This window comes from Paroedura picta, chromosome 4, assembly GCF_049243985.1.
Source record: "Paroedura picta isolate Pp20150507F chromosome 4, Ppicta_v3.0, whole genome shotgun sequence".
Taxonomy (NCBI): domain Eukaryota; kingdom Metazoa; phylum Chordata; class Lepidosauria; order Squamata; family Gekkonidae; genus Paroedura; species Paroedura picta.
Window position 1 is genome coordinate 34,708,315 of NC_135372.1, and position 22,068 is coordinate 34,730,382.

At 48.6% G+C, this 22,068-nt stretch overlaps 1 protein-coding gene across 1 annotated transcript; it reads right to left on the reverse strand.

Annotated features, from left to right (window-relative positions):
• Nucleotides 1-41: 41 nt before the first annotated feature.
• PHGDH (phosphoglycerate dehydrogenase) lies at nt 42-18,283 on the reverse strand. The gene is made up of 12 exons (XM_077332299.1): nt 18,039-18,283; nt 13,879-14,030; nt 13,215-13,280; nt 12,132-12,186; nt 11,948-12,046; nt 11,220-11,352; nt 9,585-9,733; nt 7,949-8,101; nt 6,078-6,210; nt 3,629-3,756; nt 2,658-2,880; nt 42-295 (listed from the first exon to the last, which is right to left on the reverse strand). Exons 1-12 carry the CDS (start codon nt 18,168-18,170, stop codon nt 141-143), a joined length of 1,578 nt encoding a protein of 525 aa, XP_077188414.1. The 5' UTR covers nt 18,171-18,283; the 3' UTR covers nt 42-140.
• Nucleotides 18,284-22,068: the final 3,785 nt, after the last annotated feature.

Below are 22,068 nucleotides of genomic sequence, written 5' to 3' on the forward strand. Positions count from 1 at the left end.
CTGGTTTCCCTGTTGGAGATGAACACCAAAATAGCCACAACTCCTGGTGATCTCTTTATTGAGACATCAAACGTTTCCATTCAAGGACATTTGCTGGAACTTGCAGACAACGTTGCTTGGCCGACGTCCCCACCAGCGGGCTACAAAGCGACCTGAGCGACCTCCGAGACGTGCTGCTTCACCTCCTGCAGGCTCTGCAGAGTGGAAGAGAGGCCCAGGATGCTCCACTCCTCTCCAGCCACTGCGGTAGAACGATGGTAGGACAGCAGGTCTACTCTGGCCTTCCCCATCAGACCTTCAAAAGAGAGGAACACTTGGTTTGCATATCCTCAGAGATGGGTGTGACTAAGGCCAGGCTCCTGTTCTTACACAAAGGACACATCGTTACCCAATTTTGGAGGAGAAAGATGAGCTGAGAAACATCTTAGACCAACCTTTCTCAACATTTTTACCATTGAGAACGCCCTGAAATTTTCCTCAGGCTTCGAGAATCCACACAAGTGGTGCGATGGTGCGGAATATGGCTGGGAAGCAGAGCTGTGGACACCCACCTGGGGTCCCTCCCCTTCCCACCCCCTCCAGGCCCATCATTGTCCATGGGGGGGGGTTCAATATGACCATATATGATCATATTACCTGATACATGTTTAACACATTTTAAAAATACATTAAAAACTAATTAACTCCCACCCATTCAGGAAACCTTTCCAGGGCTGTCAAGAAACCCCAGGTTCATGAAGCCCTGGTTATTCATCTTTAATGCCAGGATCAGCAAACAGGGTGGCCAGCCAACAGGTCCGGAGAAGAACCTTCTGGACCCTTTAAGGGAGGCTTCATTTACGGGAGAGGTTGTTGACCTCCATGCCACGAACAGCTTTTATTACAGGTTTCCATACATTCGCCCTCTATTGAAAGGATCAGGACACTTTTCTCCAGGCCTGTGGGCTACTCGTGCAGAACTCAATCCGAACTCTAAATTCTATGCCAAACAGCAAACAGTTACAAGGTCAGAAGATAAAATGCTTGGCAGTAAAGGCACTCGAATTCCCAGAAGAAAAAGAAAGAAAAAAGCTCATGTGTCGATCCCTCTGACAAGCCAGGCACCGAGGAAGAAATAACAAAAGAAAATAATTTTTTTGGGGGGGGGGGGAAGGGAGCAGCAGAGCGTCTTTGCCTCACCACCATCTTCCCCCCCACCAGATTTTCATGTCTTCCACAGTCACTGTCTCCAACAGGCCTGTTGGAATGCTAGCTAGCCATTTTCCTGAGGGGGTCCAGACACCTTTTAACCCCCTGCCCAGCCTGGACTCCTCCCAAAATGTGGAGCTCATTTCTTCACTTGAATGCCCTGGTTCCTCTTCTCTTCCATTCAGAAGCTCCTCCCCACGTCCTCTCTCTCTCTCCCAAGGGTTGTGCTGTTAATTAGACCCAAATGTTAAAATGGCTTCCTCAGTCACATCCCCCACATGTCCCTCCTTGTGCACATGTCCCTCCTTGTCCAAGATGAAGGCCTTCCCTTCATCTTGGAGCCCTCTTCTCAATATCCTATCCAAAGTCACCGAATGGTGGTAGCTACATAATCTAACCAAAAGCAAAACCCTTGTTTCTCTCCAAGCCAGGACTCAAGAGAAATCTTTCACTGCTATGCTGGACTCCAGGCAGTTGTGTGGGTAATAGCGATCTCTGGAACAGGAGGCCCCTGGACAGCAGCATGAGGTGGAGGCAGTGAAATGGCAAACCCCACAGACAATAAGGGACTCAAGTGTCCAGCAGAAAATACAAAACAAATTTAGACTGCAGGGGCACGTTTAAGACCAACATTTTTAAATTCAAGGTATGAGCTTTCGTGTGCACGCATACTTCAGACCAACACAGCTACTCACTTGAATCAGAAAATACAGATCTGAGAAAAACGGGCAGGCTTTTGGCCATGACAAAGATGTCCTTTCCCCTATTGAGGTCAGGGAGAATACTGGAACTCTGCCCTCCCTGCCCAAAACATCATCCCATTCAGAACGCCTCGGCTAAATCATCAACCGTCTTATCGCCCCTCCTGCGTGCTTACATCACCCCTCTCATCCAAAAGAGAGGAGGCAGCTTTGGATGGCCTATTTTAATCTAATTCTGAACTATTGATGATTTCAATGTTTGTATCGAGCTACTGAATGTTCTCCCCTCCACTGTTCTTCAAGGGAGATTTTCTTTTAAAGCTCCATTCTGAAAGAACATGTCCCTGTAATTCTGCCTGCATCGAAACCACCCTACATATGTTTTTCGACTGTCCACTTGACGCCATTATTTGTGGGCAGTTTATCAATTTAACTCTGATTTAAACCACATGGCCTTGATGATGAATCTAAGGTCATTTTCCCACAAGGAAAGAAAAAATCTCAGGTTATTGATGCAGTTGCCGAGTTTATACAGCCAGCTATGGGGTCTCGCAATTGGAGAATTAACGCTTAGTAATGTATTCTTTTCTGTTATTTGAGATGCCAATAAAGCTCTTCTGATTCTGAGTCACCCACACCGAGTCTTTGGGGAAGGGTGGTTATAAATAAAATAGTTATTATTGTTGTTGTTATTCCAATAGGAGGAAAAGTGCCTTCCCACCCTGGTTAATAGACAATTGCAGCTTAGGCAGGATGCCTCTCCCTTACCAATGATGGTTGGCAACAGACTGGCGTTGGATGCTTTGGCTCTGTAGAACAGCAACGTGCCGGTGAGGGGAACAGGCTGCTTGAAGTTGGCTCCGTTGAGCTCCTGGAGGACCAGCGTGTTGCCTTGCACGGAGCCAACCAAACTGTAGGGGGAGCCCTGGGCAGCAATCTGCAGCAGCCCCTCTCCATCACCCAGTGTCCTGCTACCGTGTGAGGCAGTGATCTGCAGAGAAATGGAGAAGACCAGGGTTAGGTTCTTAGGAGTGTCCATCTGTCCACTGGAGAAGATAGGTGCCAGGTCCTCCCTACCAGGCCCAGCACAGCCAGTGTCGTGCAGCTGCTACAGTGTCCGGCTAGGATTTGGGAGACAGAGGTTCGAATCTCCTCTCTTGCCGCAGCCTTGGGCCAGTCACACAATTTAACTCAGGGGTAGTCAAACTGCGGCCCTCCAGATGTCCATGGACTACAATTCCCAGGAGCCCCCTGCCAGCATTCGCTGGCAGGGGGCTCCTGGGAATTGTAGTCCATGGACATCTGGAGGGCCTCAGTTTGACTACCCCTGATTTAACTTATCTCACAGGGATGTTGTGAGGATAAAACAGAAAGAAGGGTCATGTAAGTGGTTTTGGGTTCCCAATGGGAGAAAAGCAGAATATAAAGGAAATAATCAAGTTCTGGCCTGTCATGGAAGACAGAGTGATAACAGGGTCTACAGTTGTTTTCTCTACACAGGAGCTGTAGGAATTGCGCAACAGGCAAAAACTCAACAGGGAGCTCTCTCCCACACGCCCTTGGGCTACAGAAGCTATACCCATTGAATTTCTGCCAACTGTATGCTTCTAAGTCTCAGCTGGCATCCTCTCCTGAGCAGACAAACAAACTGCCCAGAGAGATCTCACGGTGAATGGTCTTGCAGTTGTATGAAGGTCCACCAGTGAACTGGACTTTGGACCCAGGGGGGTGCCGTGTACCTTCAGCCCAGCCTCCTGCGCCAGGAGCTGCCCGTTCACAAGATTCACGTCCTTCTGCGCCATTTCTTTAAGGAGCCCCGTTGCCACGGCAGGGATCAAGTAACTGCTGGCCTTCTGCAAGGTTGGTCCTAAGGAATACGACAGAGGTTGATTGAGTCATGGCAGTATGTGGGAATGTTCTCTTCCATTTCCTCACCACACAGTCCCATGGCTGGAGCAGGGCCGTGGCTCAGCGGTGGAGCATCTGCCTGGCATGCAGGAAGTCCTGGGTTCAAGCCCCAGCAGCTCCAGTTAAAAAGAGTCAGGCAGCAGATGATGTGAGAGACTTCTGCCTGTGACCACAGAGAACTGATAGAGCAAAGATCTCATTCAGTAACAGGCTATTTCATGGTTGTCCTACATTCATCACGTGGAAATCCCTGATCAAAGACTAAACTATAGAGAGCCAGCATGGTGTAGTGGTTAAGACCAGCAGGCTCTTGTCTAGAGAACCAGATATGATTCTCCACAACTCCTGGGTGACCTTGAACCAGTCACTGTTCTCCCAGGACTCTCACAGCCTCACCTAACTCATAAGGTGCCTGTCATGGAGAGAGGAAGGGAAGGCGACTGCAAGCAGCTTCAAGGTGTCTTAGGGTAGAGGAAAGCAGGAGATAAAACCCTGTCTTCTTTATGGCCTATAATTCCTCTTTCCTTATATCTGAAGCTGCAGTGGTGTCTCAACTCATGTTTGGTAATTGGTTCTCCAGACATTTTGCTATGTTGCATAGCCTGAGTCCCTTGCTAGCCCTGCCTTGTTTAGCAGGTTGCATGCATTTTGCCCTGGATATATCTTTCCTCACTCCTCCACCACAAGCAGCCAGCTGGGTGACCTTGGGCTAGTCACAGCTCTCCTAAAGCTGTTTTTGCAGAACAGTTCTCTTAGAGCCGTCTTAGCCCCACCTGCTTCACAGGTTGTCTGCTGTGGGGAGAGGAAGGGAGAGGTGTTCATAAGCCGCTTTGGGACTTCTTTAGGTAGTGAAAAGCAGGATATTAATAAACAGTTTTCTTTTCTTCTTAAACTGGAGCTCCCAGTGATTGAGCCTGGAACTCTTCTGCATGCACAGCAGATGCTCTGCCATTGAGCCACAGGTCCTGCACAGTGCAACTGGCTTTCTCCTCTAAAGGGGTACCAAACAGCCTGTCCCTAAGGCAGCTAAGCCTAACCATGATCCAGAGCCATGAGTAGAGGCAGTCTTGTGCTAAACCCCTGACCAAATGACCTTGGATGGTGTGGCAGTCAGGAATAGGCACACTTGACAGAGGCAAAATGAGAACACGGAAAAGGAAGAACTCCTGGAAGATCACATAGGAAGAGCTACAGCAGAGGGGTGCGCAGGAAGAAGGAATGCTCGCCCAAAAGCCAAAGTGGAGAAAGAACTGGGAGGGGGGGGGGATGTGAGTGAATCTGGCAGATCAAGAAGCAAAACGAGCAGGGTTGTGTGTGTTCTGTATAAGCAAGAAATGGGGTACTAGACACAGACTCTCAAGTTCTCATGTCTATTATAAAGCAAGCTCCTAGCCCCTATGGCTTCAAGAATAGATTTTAAAAGTATGTGGGGAACAGGTGTACAATGAGGTCACCAGTGCTGTGCCTATGGGCACCATGTCGCCTACCGACAGCTTTCCTAGTACTCCTTCCCTAATAGTTTGTGGCTGGCTTGGCCTCCTGTGGCAGCCATTTTGTGGTTGTACCTCATGTCAGAATTCCAAAGGTACCCACAGGTTCAAAAAGGAAGAGGCTTCTCTCTTATTAATAAAAAACAGAACTGTTTTTTTTTAAACCCTAAAATACGTATGTTTTCTTTACATGATTCAAACAGTCTGCAAATCCAAACAGTTTTGCAAATCCAAAAACAGTTCTGCAGCAAGGATTGCCAACCAGGGGTCTGTAGGAGTTCCGAAGGGGGTCCGCAGCCTTTCCCCTCTTGCTTTAACGGACCTGGCCACAAGCTAGGGAACTGGCCACCTCTGCCTAGAGGTAGGCTGTAGGTGTAAAAATCAAAGGGTGGGGAGTTAGTTGTGGCAAGGCATGGGGGGACCGGGCTGTCTTCTCAGCTCTGATCCTTTCCAAGCTGCATGAGGCAGAGCTGCCATAGTAGTAGTAAAGGTGGGAGCAAAAGGAGGGTGAAGGGTGTGGGTAGTGAGTTCCCTTTAGGGGTGGCAGGGAGGCAGGACCAGCTGACGGGGGTCCTCAAAGCCTGAAAAGTTATTTCTGGGGCTCCTCCACAGTCAAACGGTTGAAAAAGGTTGCTCTACAGAGAATGTAGGACACTTGCAAACACAGAGCACACCCTGCCCTGCAGGTAAAGGGAGATGAGAGAGCAAAGCCAGAAAAGGCAGAGAGTCTTCTAGGTGAGAAGCTAAAAGGTGAAGCCAATCCCGCTCCTTCCTGGATCTCTCATCTCACCGTGGGTGACAACCTGCACGCCTCTGTTCACTTGCTGGGTCAGTGCGTGCAGCACGGCACCCAGAGCTCTAGCCAACGTGATCCATGGCTTTGAATGGGGTGCGTATGCACTGCTGAGAGCTTGCCCATTCACCTGAGGAAAGGAAGAACAGGAGCATGAGATTGTGTGAAAGAGGTCTGGTCTCTAACAAAGATCCAAGGATTCAGTTCATGGCCTATTGGCAATGACCCCCTTCTTGTTGGGTTTTTGCATCCGTGCATGCAGGCATTCTTTGTATTGGAACAGTGCATGCCGGGAGGATTCTAACAGTTACGTTTTGTCAGTTAGTGTCAGTTGGTGTCAGTTAACAGATTCTCTCACAGTCAGTCTGCAAGTGCCTCTGCTTCTATGTAGTTGTGTATTTGAAACAGAGTCAGTGTCTTAATAAGTTACTGTAACAAAAAGAAGCCTGTTATGAACAAAGTTTACCTCAGTGAGAAGGCATGAGATTGAATCTGTGTTTGTTATTACAATTTTACCAACTGAGAAAAGAGAAAAACTTGTCAAGCTGTACAAGAAATGTTCGTGTTTGTGAACTGCGAATAGAAGCAAACATGTTTAGCAGTTCCTCAAAGAAACTGAATTGTTTTTCTAAAGAAAATAAACACTGCCCCAGTGAAAAGCAAGCTGATCCGAATTGATACAACAATGTTGTCTCAAGACAAAATTTCTACTTTTACTCCTGCCTGGGATTCTGTGAAATCTAAAGCGTATTGCAGAGTTTCACTCTCATATCCAACAAGGAAATTAGTTTAAATCATGAACCCAGCCACAAATTCAATTTTCAGAAGAACACGGAGTCCAATTTTAGGTTGTATTGATCAGTAAAAATGAAATGGAAAGAAATAACTGGCTCATCAACTGTATATGTAAATCTTGGGGAAAATGTAGTGTGTGGTAGGTGAAACTGTCTAAACCAGGCTTTTTCAACTAGGGTTCACCAATCCTGGCCGAGACTCATCACATGTGATAATGACTGGAGTGCAGAGAAGTAAGTTCTCTCGTTTTTAAGGGGGGTGAGGGGGAGATGGAGTGGAATGTGACTTCTGGTGACATGTGACTTCCAGATTGTGGCAGGAAGGTGTGGCCTGCTGGTATCACTTCTGGGGCTTGCCGAAGCCTGGAAAATGTTTGGGGGTTTTCTTGGTGGTAAAAAGGTTGAGAAAGGTGGTCTAAACTATGTTTCTCTCACCCTTTCCCCCAGAAATTGTGTGCCAGAACACAATATGTTTTCTTTGGGCTGATTCTGTGTTGAGCAGGGGGTTGGACTAGATTAGCGATCCCCAACCTGTGGGCTGCGGACCACATGTGGTCCTTCGACTAATTGGAGGTGGGCCCCGAAGGACGCCTTCTCCCCCCCCCCGGCCCTTTACTTCACCCCCCCCCCAGCCCTTTACAACACACTTCATTGTTGTGGCGTGTCTGTATCTTATTTTGAAGGGATGTTTAAACATTACCATAGCGACCACAGAGCGTTAGGGCAGTGGTTGAGAGTAGAGGAGTAAACTACCCCCCCGCACCGGGCCTCAGTAAAAGGCGTTGAGTGATCCCCAGTGAGTGGTCCCTGGTGTTGAGTGGTCCCCGGTGATAAAAAGGTTGGGGACCACTGGACTAGATGGCCTGTGTGGCCCATTCCAACCCTATGATTCTTCTCCCCCACCCCTATATTATAAAGCAGCTCAATTTTTTAAAAGTAGTTCTGTAATATGTAGGTCTATTTAAAATATTTTTTTTAAAAAACAGATTCCTCTGTTTAAAAGAGTATGCAATTTAGGAGTAATGTTCTGTTAACAACGGAAGACGAGAGCTATTTAAGAAAAGGGAGACTCACCGCGCCTGTCAGGGCCTTGCCCTGGGCCAAGTCCACAAACTGCTGGGCAATCTCCCTGCCACAGCGGTTCTGAGCTTCCTTGGTGCTGGCCCCCAGGTGGGGACAGCTGATCACATTGGGGTGGTTCACCAAGGCCTTGTTCTTAGGTGGCTCCTGGAAGGGAATGGGGGAAAGGAACAGCCAAGCCGGTTACATCAAAACCAGCCCCTTTCCTGGAAGGGGTCCTACAAACATTTCATTGGTGAGGCCACCCATGCAGTACAAGCCACCAACGATTGGGCTGTTGTCTCTGGGAAATCCATTAGGAAAAGAATGGGCACTGGAGCAGTAGAGCAGGGGACAGATTGAAGGGCTTTTGTTCTTTCTATGCCATACAGAAGCAGCATGAGGTTCCTGGAGCTGTGCACTGTGCAGGGTCATTTACAAGTTTTGTGGGGCCTGGTCAGCTGCCTATCACCAGGGCCCTCATTCATTCATTCATTCATTCATTCATTCATTCATTCATTCATTCATTCATTCATTCATTCATTCATTCATATATTTCTATATTTCATGCCCCAAATTATCCATGTACCCTTTTTCTTTTGCAAGCTCTCCTATCCATGTTCAGCCTCCCCCACTAACCCACCCACACACCTTTTCCTCAGCTGGATTGGCCACTGTCTCCAGCAGGGAATGCTGCACCCATTGTCACCTGGCAAGCCACCCCTGTGCACCGCTCCCATGCCCTTCTTCAGTAACACTGGGCAGTTCAGAAAATGGGTACAGGCAGGGCCCTGCCAGACATTCTGGCCCCCAGTAGGTATCCTACCTCAGGATATGCTGATACTGGCCTTGGCACTATGTCACTATGTTAGGGGTCCCCAACCTTTTTCAGGGTGGACACAACTATAAAAGCGCTGCCAAAAAATAGCTTCTGCAACTTTATCTTTAGTCATACATCGAGGAACCCGGCGCTGTGATGGCAGTGGTTGCCAAAGCAACTTTAAAAGAGAAATCTGCAGTCAATCAAATATCCAGTGACCAATCAGAAGCCCTGTGACAAGAAGCCAGTGACCAATCCAAAGTTCTCACCCACTTCTTAACATGGATTGGTCGGCACCAGAAGATGATGCCTTGCACTATGCTGAACCACAGGATATGAGATCTCCTCATTTCCCCTGCTCCAAGCACTTCCATCTCCAGGAGAAGAAGAGTGCATTTTTATACCCTACTTCTCATTATCTGAAAGAGTCTCAAAGGGTATTACAATCGCCTTCCTTTCCCCTCCCTACAACAGGCACCCTGCGAGGTAGGTATGGCCGAGAATGCTCTGACAGGACTGCTCTGTGAGAACAGCTTTATCAGTCACCCGGGAGGAATGGGAAATCAAACCCGGCTCACCAGGGAAGAAGCTGCTGCTCTTAGCCACTGTACCAAGGACATTGCTTGTGCGGAGGATCGTGAACACTGATCTGTGCAGCATTTCCTTGGCAGCCTTGGCAGAATGGAAAACTCTGCTGCCCATTCAAAGGTAAGCTGGGTTCACACACAGTCTTGGATGAGAGAAGAGCTGACCGTTCCCCTCTGTCCTGCCTATTCCCCAGCTGTGGGAGTTTCCGGGGGCAGACAAGGCATAAGTGTCAGGCCATCTCACCTCCGTGAATACATCAAGGGCTGCTCCCCCACACTGGCCAGACTGCAGAGCCCGCAGGAGAGCGTCCTCGTCCACGATGCCCCCTCTGGCGCAGTTGATCACCTGGACCCCACGCCGGCACTTGGCAAATGTCGCATCGTTCAGCAACCCTACAGAAAAGACAGCAATGGAAGCAGAGAATAACACACTTTTCAATCAACTTTCAGTGCACTTCACAGCTAGATTTTGCTGTGTGAACTGGCGAAATTCACTGGCAAAAGGCTGCTGAAGGGGACAGAATATGCATGATTTAGCATGTGACAAAGCGCACTACCCTTCTGATCCAGTCCAGACACTGTAATCAAACCCCAGGGATTCTCCCCCCACACACACACACACACACATACACACAGCTTTCTTCAGATTTGATTTTAGGATTCATTTTCATGGTCTAGAGCTGCCAACCTACCTACCCTCTGGCCACGTGGCATTTGAAGGGGGCCACAGACTGACAAATGTGAGAAGAAGGAAGTCCAAAGGATTCTTTTGGGGGTGGGGCTCGTAACTGAACCAATGAACCATTGTCATATAAGACATGTTTAACCTTCATCACAGGAAAGAAAAAGAAATCATGTCATTCTTTCCTTTGTGTGTGCTTGAATTATGGCGTTCAAGAAAAAAAAAACCTTAACCCACGGGCTTCTCCAGGTTGAATGTTCTAGAAACCCTGTCCCAGGTACATATAAGGCAAGGTACATTGAGTATAGTTAGTTCACTCTTAGCTTAGGCCTCTTTTAGCCTAGCTCATGGTACAGGCGGCCAGCTATTGCAGGGTGCTCTGGATCCTGAGATCCTAAAAGGGCCCTGCGAATGCTGGACTACAGCATGCAGAAGGCAAATTAGGTACCATCCTGAGAACCTAGTTTTTTTTTTTAATGCTTCTAGCCCTCAAGGAGCTGCAAATATATAAGATATGCCAAAGAAGCACGTCAGACCTCAAAAGGGCCAGTGCCTTCTCAGTCCTGGCCCCACCTGGTGGAATGAGCTTCCTGAAGAGATCAGAGCCCTGCCTGAACTTTCACAATTCTGCAGGGCCTGCAAAAGGGAGCTCTTTCAACAGGCATTTGCATGGAGCCAACCGACTCAAACATCTGCTGGTCCGTCCCCCCCAGACGCCCTTCCATGACTGACCAACCTGACCTGGCCAGGGACTGTCATTGTTATTGTTCTGTTAATAATACTGTTCTAGCTATCAAGTTATATTATGATTATGTTATGCCACGTTATTTATGCCGTGTTATTTATTGCATTGTTATAATATTCTATTGTAAGCATTCCACGACGTTTAATGTAAACTGCCCAGAACCAAAGGGAAGGGCAGTATAGAAATCTAAATAAATAAATAAAACAAAGTCTTTAAAGTCTGAGAAGGGTTTCTTCACATCCATGAAACATCTACTCCACTCCCCAACCCCAGGAAAGCTACAAATTTCCAAAGCTGCGGATTTCTCTTTCTTGCCTCCTCCCCTCAGAGCTCAATAGTGCCGTACGCTCGGCTTCTCGACAGCTTTCCAGAAGAAAAGAATTCAGCTCCCTGTAAGGACTTGTCCAACAGGTCACATGATCCTGTGCAAACCCAAACAAAGGTCCCCCTACCTGTGGTGGAAGGAAGAAGTGGTGTGTGGACCGTGATGTAGTCACACAGGGGCCAGATCTGTTCCAAAGGCAACTGCAGAACCCCAAAGGCAGCCGATTCCTCCGGAGTGATTATGGGGTCGTAGCCGATGGTCTAACAAGAGAGGAAGGATGAATTCTTGAAGCATGGCTTGGAGCCCTACACTCACACAGGGTAGCAACAGTCCTTCAGAGAAAATGAAATCCATGGTAAAAGAGAGATTTATTTGTTTATTTATATGTGGATTTGCACCCAAAAGTCCCAGGGTGGGTCACAAATACAGAATAAATTAAAAGGCATTAAAACGTTTAAAAATCATAACCCTCACCTTCCCTGGCAGGATACCACACAGGGGAAACTAGATTAAAGGCTGGGTAAAAGAAGTGTGTTTTCACCAGGCCCCCAAACCCATACGGTGTAGGTGCCTGGCAAATAACCAGAAAGAGGCTGGAAGCCATCACAGAGAAGGCCCTACTACGTCATCACCCCCTGTGCCTCAGAGAGGCGGGACTACAAGAAGGCTCTCTCCTTGAGATCTCGTTGCTTGGCCAGGTCTGTACAGGAGAAGGCACTCCTTCAAATAACCAGGGCCCAACCCATTCAGGGCTTTATATGTTAACATCAACAACTTGAACTGGGCTCCGTAACAAACAGGAAGCCCAGATGCCTCTCCTCCACTGACCCTGGCTGACCAGCTGAATGTTCTCACCTTCATGCCGAAGGACTGCATCCGAGTGGCCACTTCTCGGCCAATCCTGCCCAGTCCTAGGATGGCCAAGGTCTTCTCTTGAAGCTCCATCCCCATGAACTAGAACAGAAGAGGTGCACAGCTGTGAGTGGGTGTTCCTTCCTTAACCCCGCCCCCAGAGATGGAGAAGGCACCTGTCTCTTACTTTCTTGCGGTCCCATTTCCCCTCCTTCATCGAGGCTGCGGCCTGTGGGATTTGCCTGGAATGATAAATCTCAATTTTAGCAGGAACAGACTCAGACACAGGCACACATCACAGGCACAGGTTAAATCAAGGGCTGCTCTAATTTTTTGGTTTTTATTTGAGACCACCTCTGGTATAGTGGTTAAGAGCAGGACTCTAATCTGGAGAATGGGGTTTGATTCCCCACTCATGCTACATGTGAAGCCAGCCAGGTGATCTTGGGCCAGTTACAGTTCTCTTAGGGCTGTTCTCACAGTGAAGTTTTTTCAGAGCTCTCTCAGCCCCGCCTAACAGGGTGTCTGTTGTGAGGCAAGAAAGAGAAAGCTACGCTACTTTGGGATTCCTTTGGGGTATAAAAACCAGCTCAGGAGAAGGAGAAATGAAGAGGGCTCAGCCAAATCAAAGGAGAAACAATCAGGGCTCAGCCAAACTAAAAGGAGACACCATCAGGGCTCAGCCAAACCGAAGGAGAAACCATCAGAGCCAAATCAAAAGAAGAACAATCACAGCTCAGGGAAACTAAAAGAAGAAACTGTCAGGGCTCAGCCAAACTGAAGGGGAAACATCAGGGCTCAGCCAAATTAAAAGGAAAAACAATTAGGGCTCAGCCAAATCGAAGTGGGAACAATCAGGGCTCAACCAAACCAAAGGAGAAACAATCAGGGCTCACCACACTAATGGAGAACCTGAGAGGGTAAAAGCAAATTATGTACAAATGCCCATAATAAACCCTGACCACTGAGTGATTTTTAGTACCTTGCATCGATAAATGGTTTGACAGGGTCATTTTCAGCAGAACCACAGCAAGGAAGGGAAAGATTGGGTGTCCTGTGTTATGTCCTTCCTCAGCACTACCAAAAAAGCTGACTTTCTGCCCAAGCAACTGTTCTGGTCTTGATTCGTACATCTGTGTGTAATGTACTGCTCCAAACTGGAGGGACTGCAAGGTTTTTGAGTGCTCCAGGTGAGAAGTTTAGATGCCACTGCAGGGCAAATTGATGTGTCGTGTGTTAGGGAGATGTCCGATTACTTCTAGCGACTTACCTGGCTAAGCTCAAGATCATCCCGCATGTCAGTTCTGCTGCACTGAGGCTGTTGCCGGTTGGTGTGCTGCGGAGCATGGCAGAGAGAAAAAAGTTAAGATTTCATGCCCGAAATATCAGAGTAGGAAGTACCTGAGCATTCGGACATGAAAATGTCACTCTCTTCTGAGAGCAAAACCTGAGTTGCTTATGACATCAAAGCATTATTTGCAGTAGGATATCTTACTCTCAATCTCTTCTAACTTAAACATGCAATTATGATCTAAACCAGGGATTCCCAACCAGGGGTCAATGGACCCCAAGGGGCCTACGGGTGGTCTGGAGGGGGTCGACTGCCTTTTCCCTTCTGCCTGAATGGACTCAGCCACAAACTAGGGAACTAATAACTTCCATGGCTCCACCCCCCCCTAGCATGAGCCAGCAGGGGCTCATGATAATTGTAGCCCATGGACATCTGGAGAGCCACAGTTTGGCCACTCCTGATATAGACCCCGTTGAGTGAAAAACTAACCACTACTCTGCGCTTGGAAAAAAGCTCTGACAAATGAAGTCTCCCTGGATTCTTATGTTCTTCTCCCCTTCCCCCGGACCCCAGCACTACCACTGCAAGCCCTCCCTCCACTGATCTCAGGCCACTCCCCCTGCAAGGCAGAATCGTGCCTTACTTCATAACGAGGACCCCCTTCCTCGTCGCAGCGTCCACGTCCACATTATCTACTCCGGTGCCAGCCCTCCCGATGACCTGCAGCTTCTCGGCGGCATTGATGACGTCGGCGGTCACTTTAGTTGCCGAGCGGACAATAAGCCCGTCACAGTCCTGGAGAAACACAAGCAGAGGGACCAAGGCCTTGTTCAGAGACATGGAAAAGCCAGGGCTTCCAAAAGCCTTGTAATACTGCCTGAAACATCTCCCCTCACCCACTTTCTACCCTGATCCATAGGGACAGTGGGCAACGCCATCAGCATTCTGGGAAAGCTACACGCAGGTGCTTAGTTAATGAAAAATAGAGCTGGTTGTCATCAGTATTTGGATGATGCCTGACTCCGAAGATCCATATGGTCTTGTGGACCACCACCACTCCTGTGCAGAATGTAGTCTTGGGCAGAATGAACGGAGGCGTCATATCAAAATCGTAAGATGTCATAGTCCTGCTATGTACCACATTGGTCAGACCACATCTGGAGTACTGTGTGCAGTTCTGGAGGTCTCACTTCAAAAAGGACATGGACAAAATTGAGAGGGTGCAGAGGAGAGCAATGAGAATGATCCTGTGCCTGTGGACCAAGACCTACAAGGAAAGGCTGAGGGACTTGGGAATGTCCAACCTGGAGAAGAGAAGGTTGAAAGGGGACATGATTGCTCTCTTGAAGTATCTGAAAGGTGGTCACTTGGAGGAGGGCAGGGAGCAGTTCCTGCTGGCAGCAGAGACTGCAGAAATGGGTTTAAACTATGAGCTAGATATCAAGAAAAACCTTTCCACAAAGTAGTTCAGCAGTGGAACCGGCTGCCTAAGGAAGCAATGAGCACCCCCTTACTGGAGGTCTTCAAGCAGCAGCAGGACAGATTTATCCTGGATGCTCTAGGCTGATATTGCATTGAGCAGAAAGTTGGACTAGATGGCCTGTTTGGCCCCTTCCAACTCTATGATTCTGTGACATGAACAGACCTTGGTGATAGTAGCAGTCCTTGCAATACACCCACTCAGCATCTTTGACAGAAACGCGTTGCACCTCACCTCACCTCTGGAAAGATCAAAGTTCTCCAAGCGTAACTTATTCTTGTCTGAATATCAAAGGGAGCGGCATGACCCCCAGTGACCTGATCCTGATGGAAACCCTTACTCAGCCACCACTCTGAGTTCACATTCGAGATTACGACAGCTAGAATCTCCTCTCGACACAGAGAACGTTTATCTCTAGACACAGACTTTGGAAAGTGTTACCGTTGAAGAATCCAGCCTCAAGTCTCCTATAAAAGCTCTGCAGTGGACTCCTCGGATGACTTCTCTGGAGACTTCATCTACTGTGGAAAGTAGTCGTTTGGCAGCACTGGTCAGTGACCCCCACGGGTTTCCTGCAATCTTCACGGCTGGTTTCAAGCTGTTGTTTTGGACCCTGAAAGCTGAGAGCTCCGAGGAGCTGCCTTCCCACAAGGACCACTTGAGAACTTTCTTCATGACACGGCACAATTGCATCACGAATGGCACCCCAGCAGAGGAACTTTCTCTCCCCTCCGAGTCTTGCAGCACCCCAGGCTCAGAAGTTTCCTAGCTGCTCTTTATGGCGTTTCCAAGTTGTGGTTGATGTGGCTCATTTTGGCTACTGTCCTCACTGTGTGTATGTTGGGGTCTGGAACGGTACAGTCCAGCCTGATCTCATGAGATCTTGGAAACCGAGCAAGGTAGGTTCTTGGATGGGAAACACCAAGGATTTCTTTCTTTATCGTATGGCGGTGTCACACACACAGGAAGCATAAAATAATATAAAATGTCAAATGATAAATGAATTTGAAAAAGATATGTGTGCCCTGGCCTGAATAGCCCAGGCTAGCCTGATAATGTCAGATCCCCAAAGCTAAGCAGAGCCATCTCTGTCTAGTATTTGGATGGGAGACCTCAAAGGATTTGGGAGGTAGTTCCTCCAAGGAACGCTAGGGGTCAGGACGCAGAGGCAGCCAATGGGGGATCTTCAAGGATTTGGGTGCTAGGATCACTAGCACTGATTGCCCCTTGCCTGGCTGCCACACAGCATATGATAAATATAAATAATAAATATAAAATATGCAACCAAGCATGTACGATGGTTATACCTACCACAGGCATTCATTCATTCATTCATCATATGGCAGAATAACACACAGGAAGTATATAATACAAAATATGTAACTGAGCAGATACAATCATTCAGACCGATTGGGCAATCCCCCTAAATAATATCTGATTTTTCAATTCACTCAATTGTAACTGGGGAGCATACACAGAGCTCTGTTACATCACCCTGGAAAGCACGACGTTCACACTCCTGTGGCAGATGGGGAATGGTCTGGTGGGCTGCACCACAATCGCATTCAGGACCTGGTCTTTTGGCCCATTTAAAGAAGAAGAAGAGTTGGTTCTTATATGCCGCTTTTCTCTACCCGAAGGAAGCTCAAGAGGCTTACAGTCGCCTTCCCTTTCCTCTCCCCACAACAGACAACACACTCTGTGAGGTGGGGGAGGCTGAGAGAGCCCTGATATCACTGCTCGGTCAGAACAGTTTTATCAGTGCCATAGCGAGCCCAAGGTCACCCAGCTGGCTCCATGTGGAGGAGCGCAGAATCAAACCTGGCTCGCCAGATTAGAAGTCCGCACTTCTAATCTGCTCCATCAAGGCAGAGATTTTGGATTCTTTCACTCTTCAAGGCTTGATTTAAGCTTTGCCAGAGGTATGTTCTCCAGGCAGGCAGGTGGAGGCAAGTGTCTTCTGCTTCCCAGGTAAATGATCTTGGCCCCCTGTCCCAACAAGCAGAGCTGGAGAACAGGCAGCAATCCTTTAAACCAATCTGATTCCTGCCAGAAATTACCCAAACCCCATTTTACATGGAAGGCAAGCCAGCCAGCTTAGGGGATTCCTTCTGCTGGCCACACGTCAACACACACAGAAGAAGCAGGAACCCTGGACACAAGTCACCCGGACAGGCAAAATCTCAGAAGCTAAGCGGAGTTGGCCCTGGCTAGTATTTGGATGGTAGACCTCCAACGATGTGGAGGCAGGCAATGGCAAACCGCCTCCCAATGTCCCTTGCCTGGCTGCCAGACAATCCCAGGATCTCCTGGCTTCACTACACATATGCCACATGCTAATTTTTTTTAAAGCACACATATTACAATGAATGCATCCAGGCAAAGCATACACCTGACTTTTCTTTATAGGAGCACTGAGTAATGCTCACGTTAACACTCCACGCATGATTTAACTCCTGCATGTCTTCAGCTACAGCTTCTTCTGTCAAGTGAATGCACACCTGTTCTTTCTTAGAGTCAGATGAACTCATGCACAGGCAAGATGCACCAATGTTTGCTGTCACAGGTAAACAGGGCTGGTGAGGAAGTTTGAAAAGCAACCACAGCAGGCTTCACTGATGTGAAAGCACAGAATGCAGGAACTTTTTGAGACCCACCAAATGTTATTCCAGGTATAAATTTCTGTGCGCATGGCACACTTCTTCAGATTTCATGCGCATGCCCAGGAAAGCGGACAACTTGAATAAAATTTTGTCAGCTTCAAATGTACCACTGGATTCCAAGCTGACACGAAAACGTGTTTTATAGCCAGTCTACATTCTGACATAACTCCACGGGAATAAAGATGGCAGTTTGGTTCTACGATTTCATAGCCCGGCTCTCAGGCTAAATCTATGCTGCATGCAACTGACTAACAGGTCACTTTCTCCTTGACAGTCTCCAGCTGTGGCCTGGAGACCTCCCGGAATGGCAAGTGGATCTCAAAACGAAAATGATTAGTTCCCCTGGAGAAAAGGGCTGCTGTGGAGGACAGATGACATTATACCCCCCTCCATCCCGGGGCACCTCCTCTGCCCAAACCTCCAATATTTCTCCAACCGGAGTTGGCAACCCTACCCACTCTGCCCCCGCCCCAGCCACCTCCAGTAATAAGGTTCCCCCAGGTTTCCCTCCCTTCCAACCGCTGCTGCCCCTCCGGGTCCCTTTCCTCTCCAGCTGCGCCTACGCTGCGTCCCGGAGAAGAAAAGCGCCGCGGCCGAGCTGTCGAGGACCCGCTCCCCCTTTCTCTTGGCCACCCGCTTCCCCCTCGCCCGGAGGCTCACTCGGATCTCGGCCAGCAGCTGCTCCTTGCTGAGGCCGGCTTTCTCCAGGACGCTGATGCCGGCCGCCTGCAGGATCTGGGCGCAAGCCGGGTCCAGGCTGTCGCTGATCAGCACTTTGCGCAGCGCGGCCATCGTCGACGGAGCGGAGAGGCGAGGCGGGAAGGGAAGGGAGCGAGAGAGAAAGGGAGCGAGCGCGGCGTCTCCGGCGCCCGATCAAGGGGCTGCCGCGCCCCGCCCTCCCGCTCCATTGGCTGCCGGCGCAGACCCACCTCCTCCTCCTCCTCCTCCTCCTCCTCTCCGCCCGAGGTTTCTCACGCCGCCCTCGACGTGGCGCCGGCGGCTCTCGGGGCCGCCGACGGAGCGAGCCTGCCAGAGAGGCGGCGCCCGAAAGGGCGACTCCCGCAGACGTCGCTGGCCGCCCCCTCTGCCCGTGTAACTAGCTATTCCCACAGTTTGCCACGCCTTTCTGCACACCTTGGCTAATGCTCTTTCAGTGTGCTTTTGCAGTGTGCAAAATAGGGGAGCCCGCTTCTGAAGCGCTTTGAAAGCGCAGTATCCGACGTGTGCGGAAGCAGTGGAAGGGACTCGGCTCCCCCATGTCCCAAGCGGCTTGAAACCAAGCAGGTGAAAACTTTTTGATGTTCTTTGCCTCACCTGCCCTCTGCAGACTCTTGCCTCGGGGGCCACAGCTGTTTTCCCCAGTGTAGAAAGTGCTCCGGAGAGAAGGTAGGGAGCTGCTGAAGACGCCCTCATGGTAACAAAATAGGAGCCTTGAGGCACCTTAAAAGCGCAGCAAATATTTATTCCGGCGTAGCATTGGCCGTGCTCAGGGCATCAGCTTCTAAGTGTGCTTGCACATGACAGCTCATATACCTTGAAGAAAGCTTTGCTGGGCTTGAAGTTACCAGGGGACTCCAGCTTGGTTCTGCTGCTTCAGACCCCCTGAATCTAACTGCATCGAGGATCTGGGCCTAGATGGCAAGGCAGTTCTAATAAAAACAAACAACCCCAAATCCCCCCCAACCCTGTCCAGCCTGGGTATCTAGTAACCATCTTCCTTGTGCTGTGTACTCGGCCATGACTGTATTTCTCCTTATGGACGTGGCCTGGGAATTTCTGTTTCATTGTCTGATGAAGTGTGCTGTTTAAAGGTAAAGGTAAAGGTATCCCCTGTGCAAGCACCGGGTCATGTCTGACCCTTGGGGTGACGCCCTCTAGCGTTTTCATGGCAGACTCAATACGGGGTGGTTTGCCAGTGCCTTCCCCAGTCATGACCGTTTACCCCCCAGCAAGCTGGGTACTCATTTTACTGACCTCGGAAGGATGGAAGGCTGAGTCAACCTTGAGCCGGCTGCTGGGATCGAACTCCCAGCCTCATGGGCAAAGTTTTCAGACTGCATATCTGCTGCCTTACCACTCTGCGCCACAAGAGGCTCTTAGTGTGCTGTTTACCACTGGGATAAAAGGGTGACATTTGTCCTACCCAAGATCCAGCTGCTGGAAGCCTCAGGGAAGACGGCTTGAAGAGAATGATTATGGCCGATAATTGTGGCCCTGGCTTTGCCAGCAGGCCCCAAAAACCCAGCTGGGTACTTCCTGGCCCTGAGCTTGCAGGGCTGACACCTTTTTAAAATTAAATTGCCCCAAAGTCTCCAGGTATTTCCCAACTCAGAGCTGGCAACCCTAATTGGAAAATACCTGGAGATTGGGGGGGTGGAGCCCGAGTAGAGTGAAGTCTGCAGAAGGGGAGGGGCCTCAACAGGGTATTATGTCATCGATCCCACCCTCCAAAGCAGCCATATTCTACAGGGGATCTGATCTTGGTTACCTGGAAATCAATTGCAATGGGGGGGGGGGGGGAAGAGATCTTCAGGTGCTGACTGGAGGTTGGCAACTCTAAGGTCTCTAGCCTTGAAAACTGGAAAAGGGTCGCCATAAATCAGCTTTCTCTTAAGGGCACTTTATCCCCCCCCCCAAGAAACATAATTAAAGCGGGTCTCTCAAATGTATCAGTAACCAGATGCCTACCTTACAATAATGACATCGCAGTGTTATAAATTGACACATAATAATGGGACAGAGCTTTACGTTACTTTTGTGAAAATTGCCTATTGTTCAGATATACCAACCTTCCAGGGTCAAATCCCTTATTTATGTCATCAAACAATAAAACAGGAAAACAAACTTTATGCAGTTATTTACATAAGGGAGAATTCTGCAGATTCTGTCAGCTATTCAAATTCCACAGATTGTTTCTCCAGGCTTTAGTAATTTCCTTTTTTGCAGCTGGATGCCCCAAAGTTATTCATTCCTGGTGACTGTTTGAAGTCTGTGTGTGTGTGTAAGAGAGGGAGGTTTTCATTTGTCATTAAATGGAATATAATAGGTATTTGCCAAATGTTTCACTCATGTATTAACATTCAAGAAAGTAGATCAGAACGCTGCTATAGACCTAAATGCCTCATCTTCTGAATCTTAATTCTAGGTTTTTGTGTCAATATATGTGGATTTTTTGGGGGTTTGGTATTTGTCATCCAAGCATTTGACACAGTCTAGAGAGCATTCTTTCTGTCTGCATTTACTTTTGATTTACCCCTAGTTCAAAGACTTTTGTCCAGACATTTTGAGTACACCAATTAAACTTGGGATTTGTGCATAACAGAACCAACCGTTCCTGTTTAATTTGTCATTGGTTGCTTGCTTGGCCAGGACTTCTGTTCCTTTTCTCTTATGCCACAGTCTCTCCTGAATAGTATTTTCTTGCGATAACTCAAAGAAAGGGCTGATGGCAGAATAACCGTAAGCAGAAGAGTTGGTTTTTATAACCTGCTTCCTTTTTCCAGGAGGAGTCTCCAAGTGGCTTACTATTGCCTTCCCTTCCTCCCCCCACAATGGATACCCTGTGAGATTGGTGGGGCTGAGAGAGCTCTGAGAGGACTGCTCTGTGAGAACAGCACTATCAGGCCTGTGACAAGGCCAAGTCACCCAGCTGGCTGTCTGTGGAGGAGCAGGGAATCAAACCCGGTTTGCCAGCTTAGAAGCTGCCATACTTAACCACTACACCAAGCTGGTCAGTTTCCCCTAGCCAATGTCACTGGCTTATGTCATTCTCCACTTCTCTGCTCTCTCCTCACCACAACCCTGTAAGGTAGGTTAGGCTGACAGACATCTTCTCAAAACCTTGGTCACCTCCTGCAGTTTTGTTTTCTCGTTCTGTTGGTGTTGTATATTGAAAACAATTGGGTATGGGACCAGAGGTAGATGAAGTGAAAGTCCAGGGGCACCTTAAAGACAAACAGATGAGTTTCTGAACTTTTGTGTATTAGTATTTAAGTTGCCATGGGACTTTTATATTATTTTGGTTGAACCAAACTAACGTGGCTACCGCTACACAAGACAAAGCCCTGGCTCTTTTGTAACCCACTTTTTACTACCCAAAGGAGTCGCAAAGTGGCTTACAGCCGCCTTCCCTTCCTCTTCCCACAATAGTCACCCTGCAAGGTTGAAGAGTCTGAGAGAACTCTGAGAGAGCTGTGAGTGGCTCAAGGTCACCGGCAGTCTTCATAGGTCTCAAAGCAGCTTATAATCACCTGCCTTTCCTGCTCCTGCAACAGACACCCTCATTGGCAGCTGCTGCTCTTAACCACTATACCAAGCTGGCTCTCAGGCGGTATTGCTAGCCCTGGTTTTCCTCCCTAAATTTTGTGGTGACCTCTGTGCCTCATACAGGGTTTAAGGATATCTTCGTTTAGACCAAAAACATGTCTTGGAGCATGATCCTGTAAGTCATTGCAGAGGGCATGTTAGAAGGAGGAGAGGACAGAGTCTGGAAGAAACATTTTGATTTGAGTCCAACAGGTTCCCTCTTTTCTCTACATGGTCAAGTGAGGAGAAAGAAAGACATATAGCTGACCCACCCATGGTAGAGTTGAAACAGGTACATGCCAATTGCATAATGTCCATTAACTCTTTCACAACATGGGGGGGGGGGGAAACCCTGAGTTTATGCTTCTTACAGACTGGCCTGAAC

Excerpts from the sequence above, each read along its gene's own strand:
- PHGDH (XM_077332299.1), bottom strand. The coding sequence starts at position 18,170 with ATGGCCGCGCTGCGCAAAGTGCTGATCAGCGACAGCCTGGACCCGGCT. Across the intron at positions 8,102-9,584 it reads CCCTTGATGTATTCACGGAG|GAGCCACCTAAGAACAAGGC; the intron begins GTGAGATGGCCT and ends ATTCCCTTCCAG. Across the intron at positions 6,211-7,948 it reads GCAAGGCCCTGACAGGCGCG|GTGAATGGGCAAGCTCTCAG; the intron begins GTGAGTCTCCCT and ends TCCTTTCCTCAG.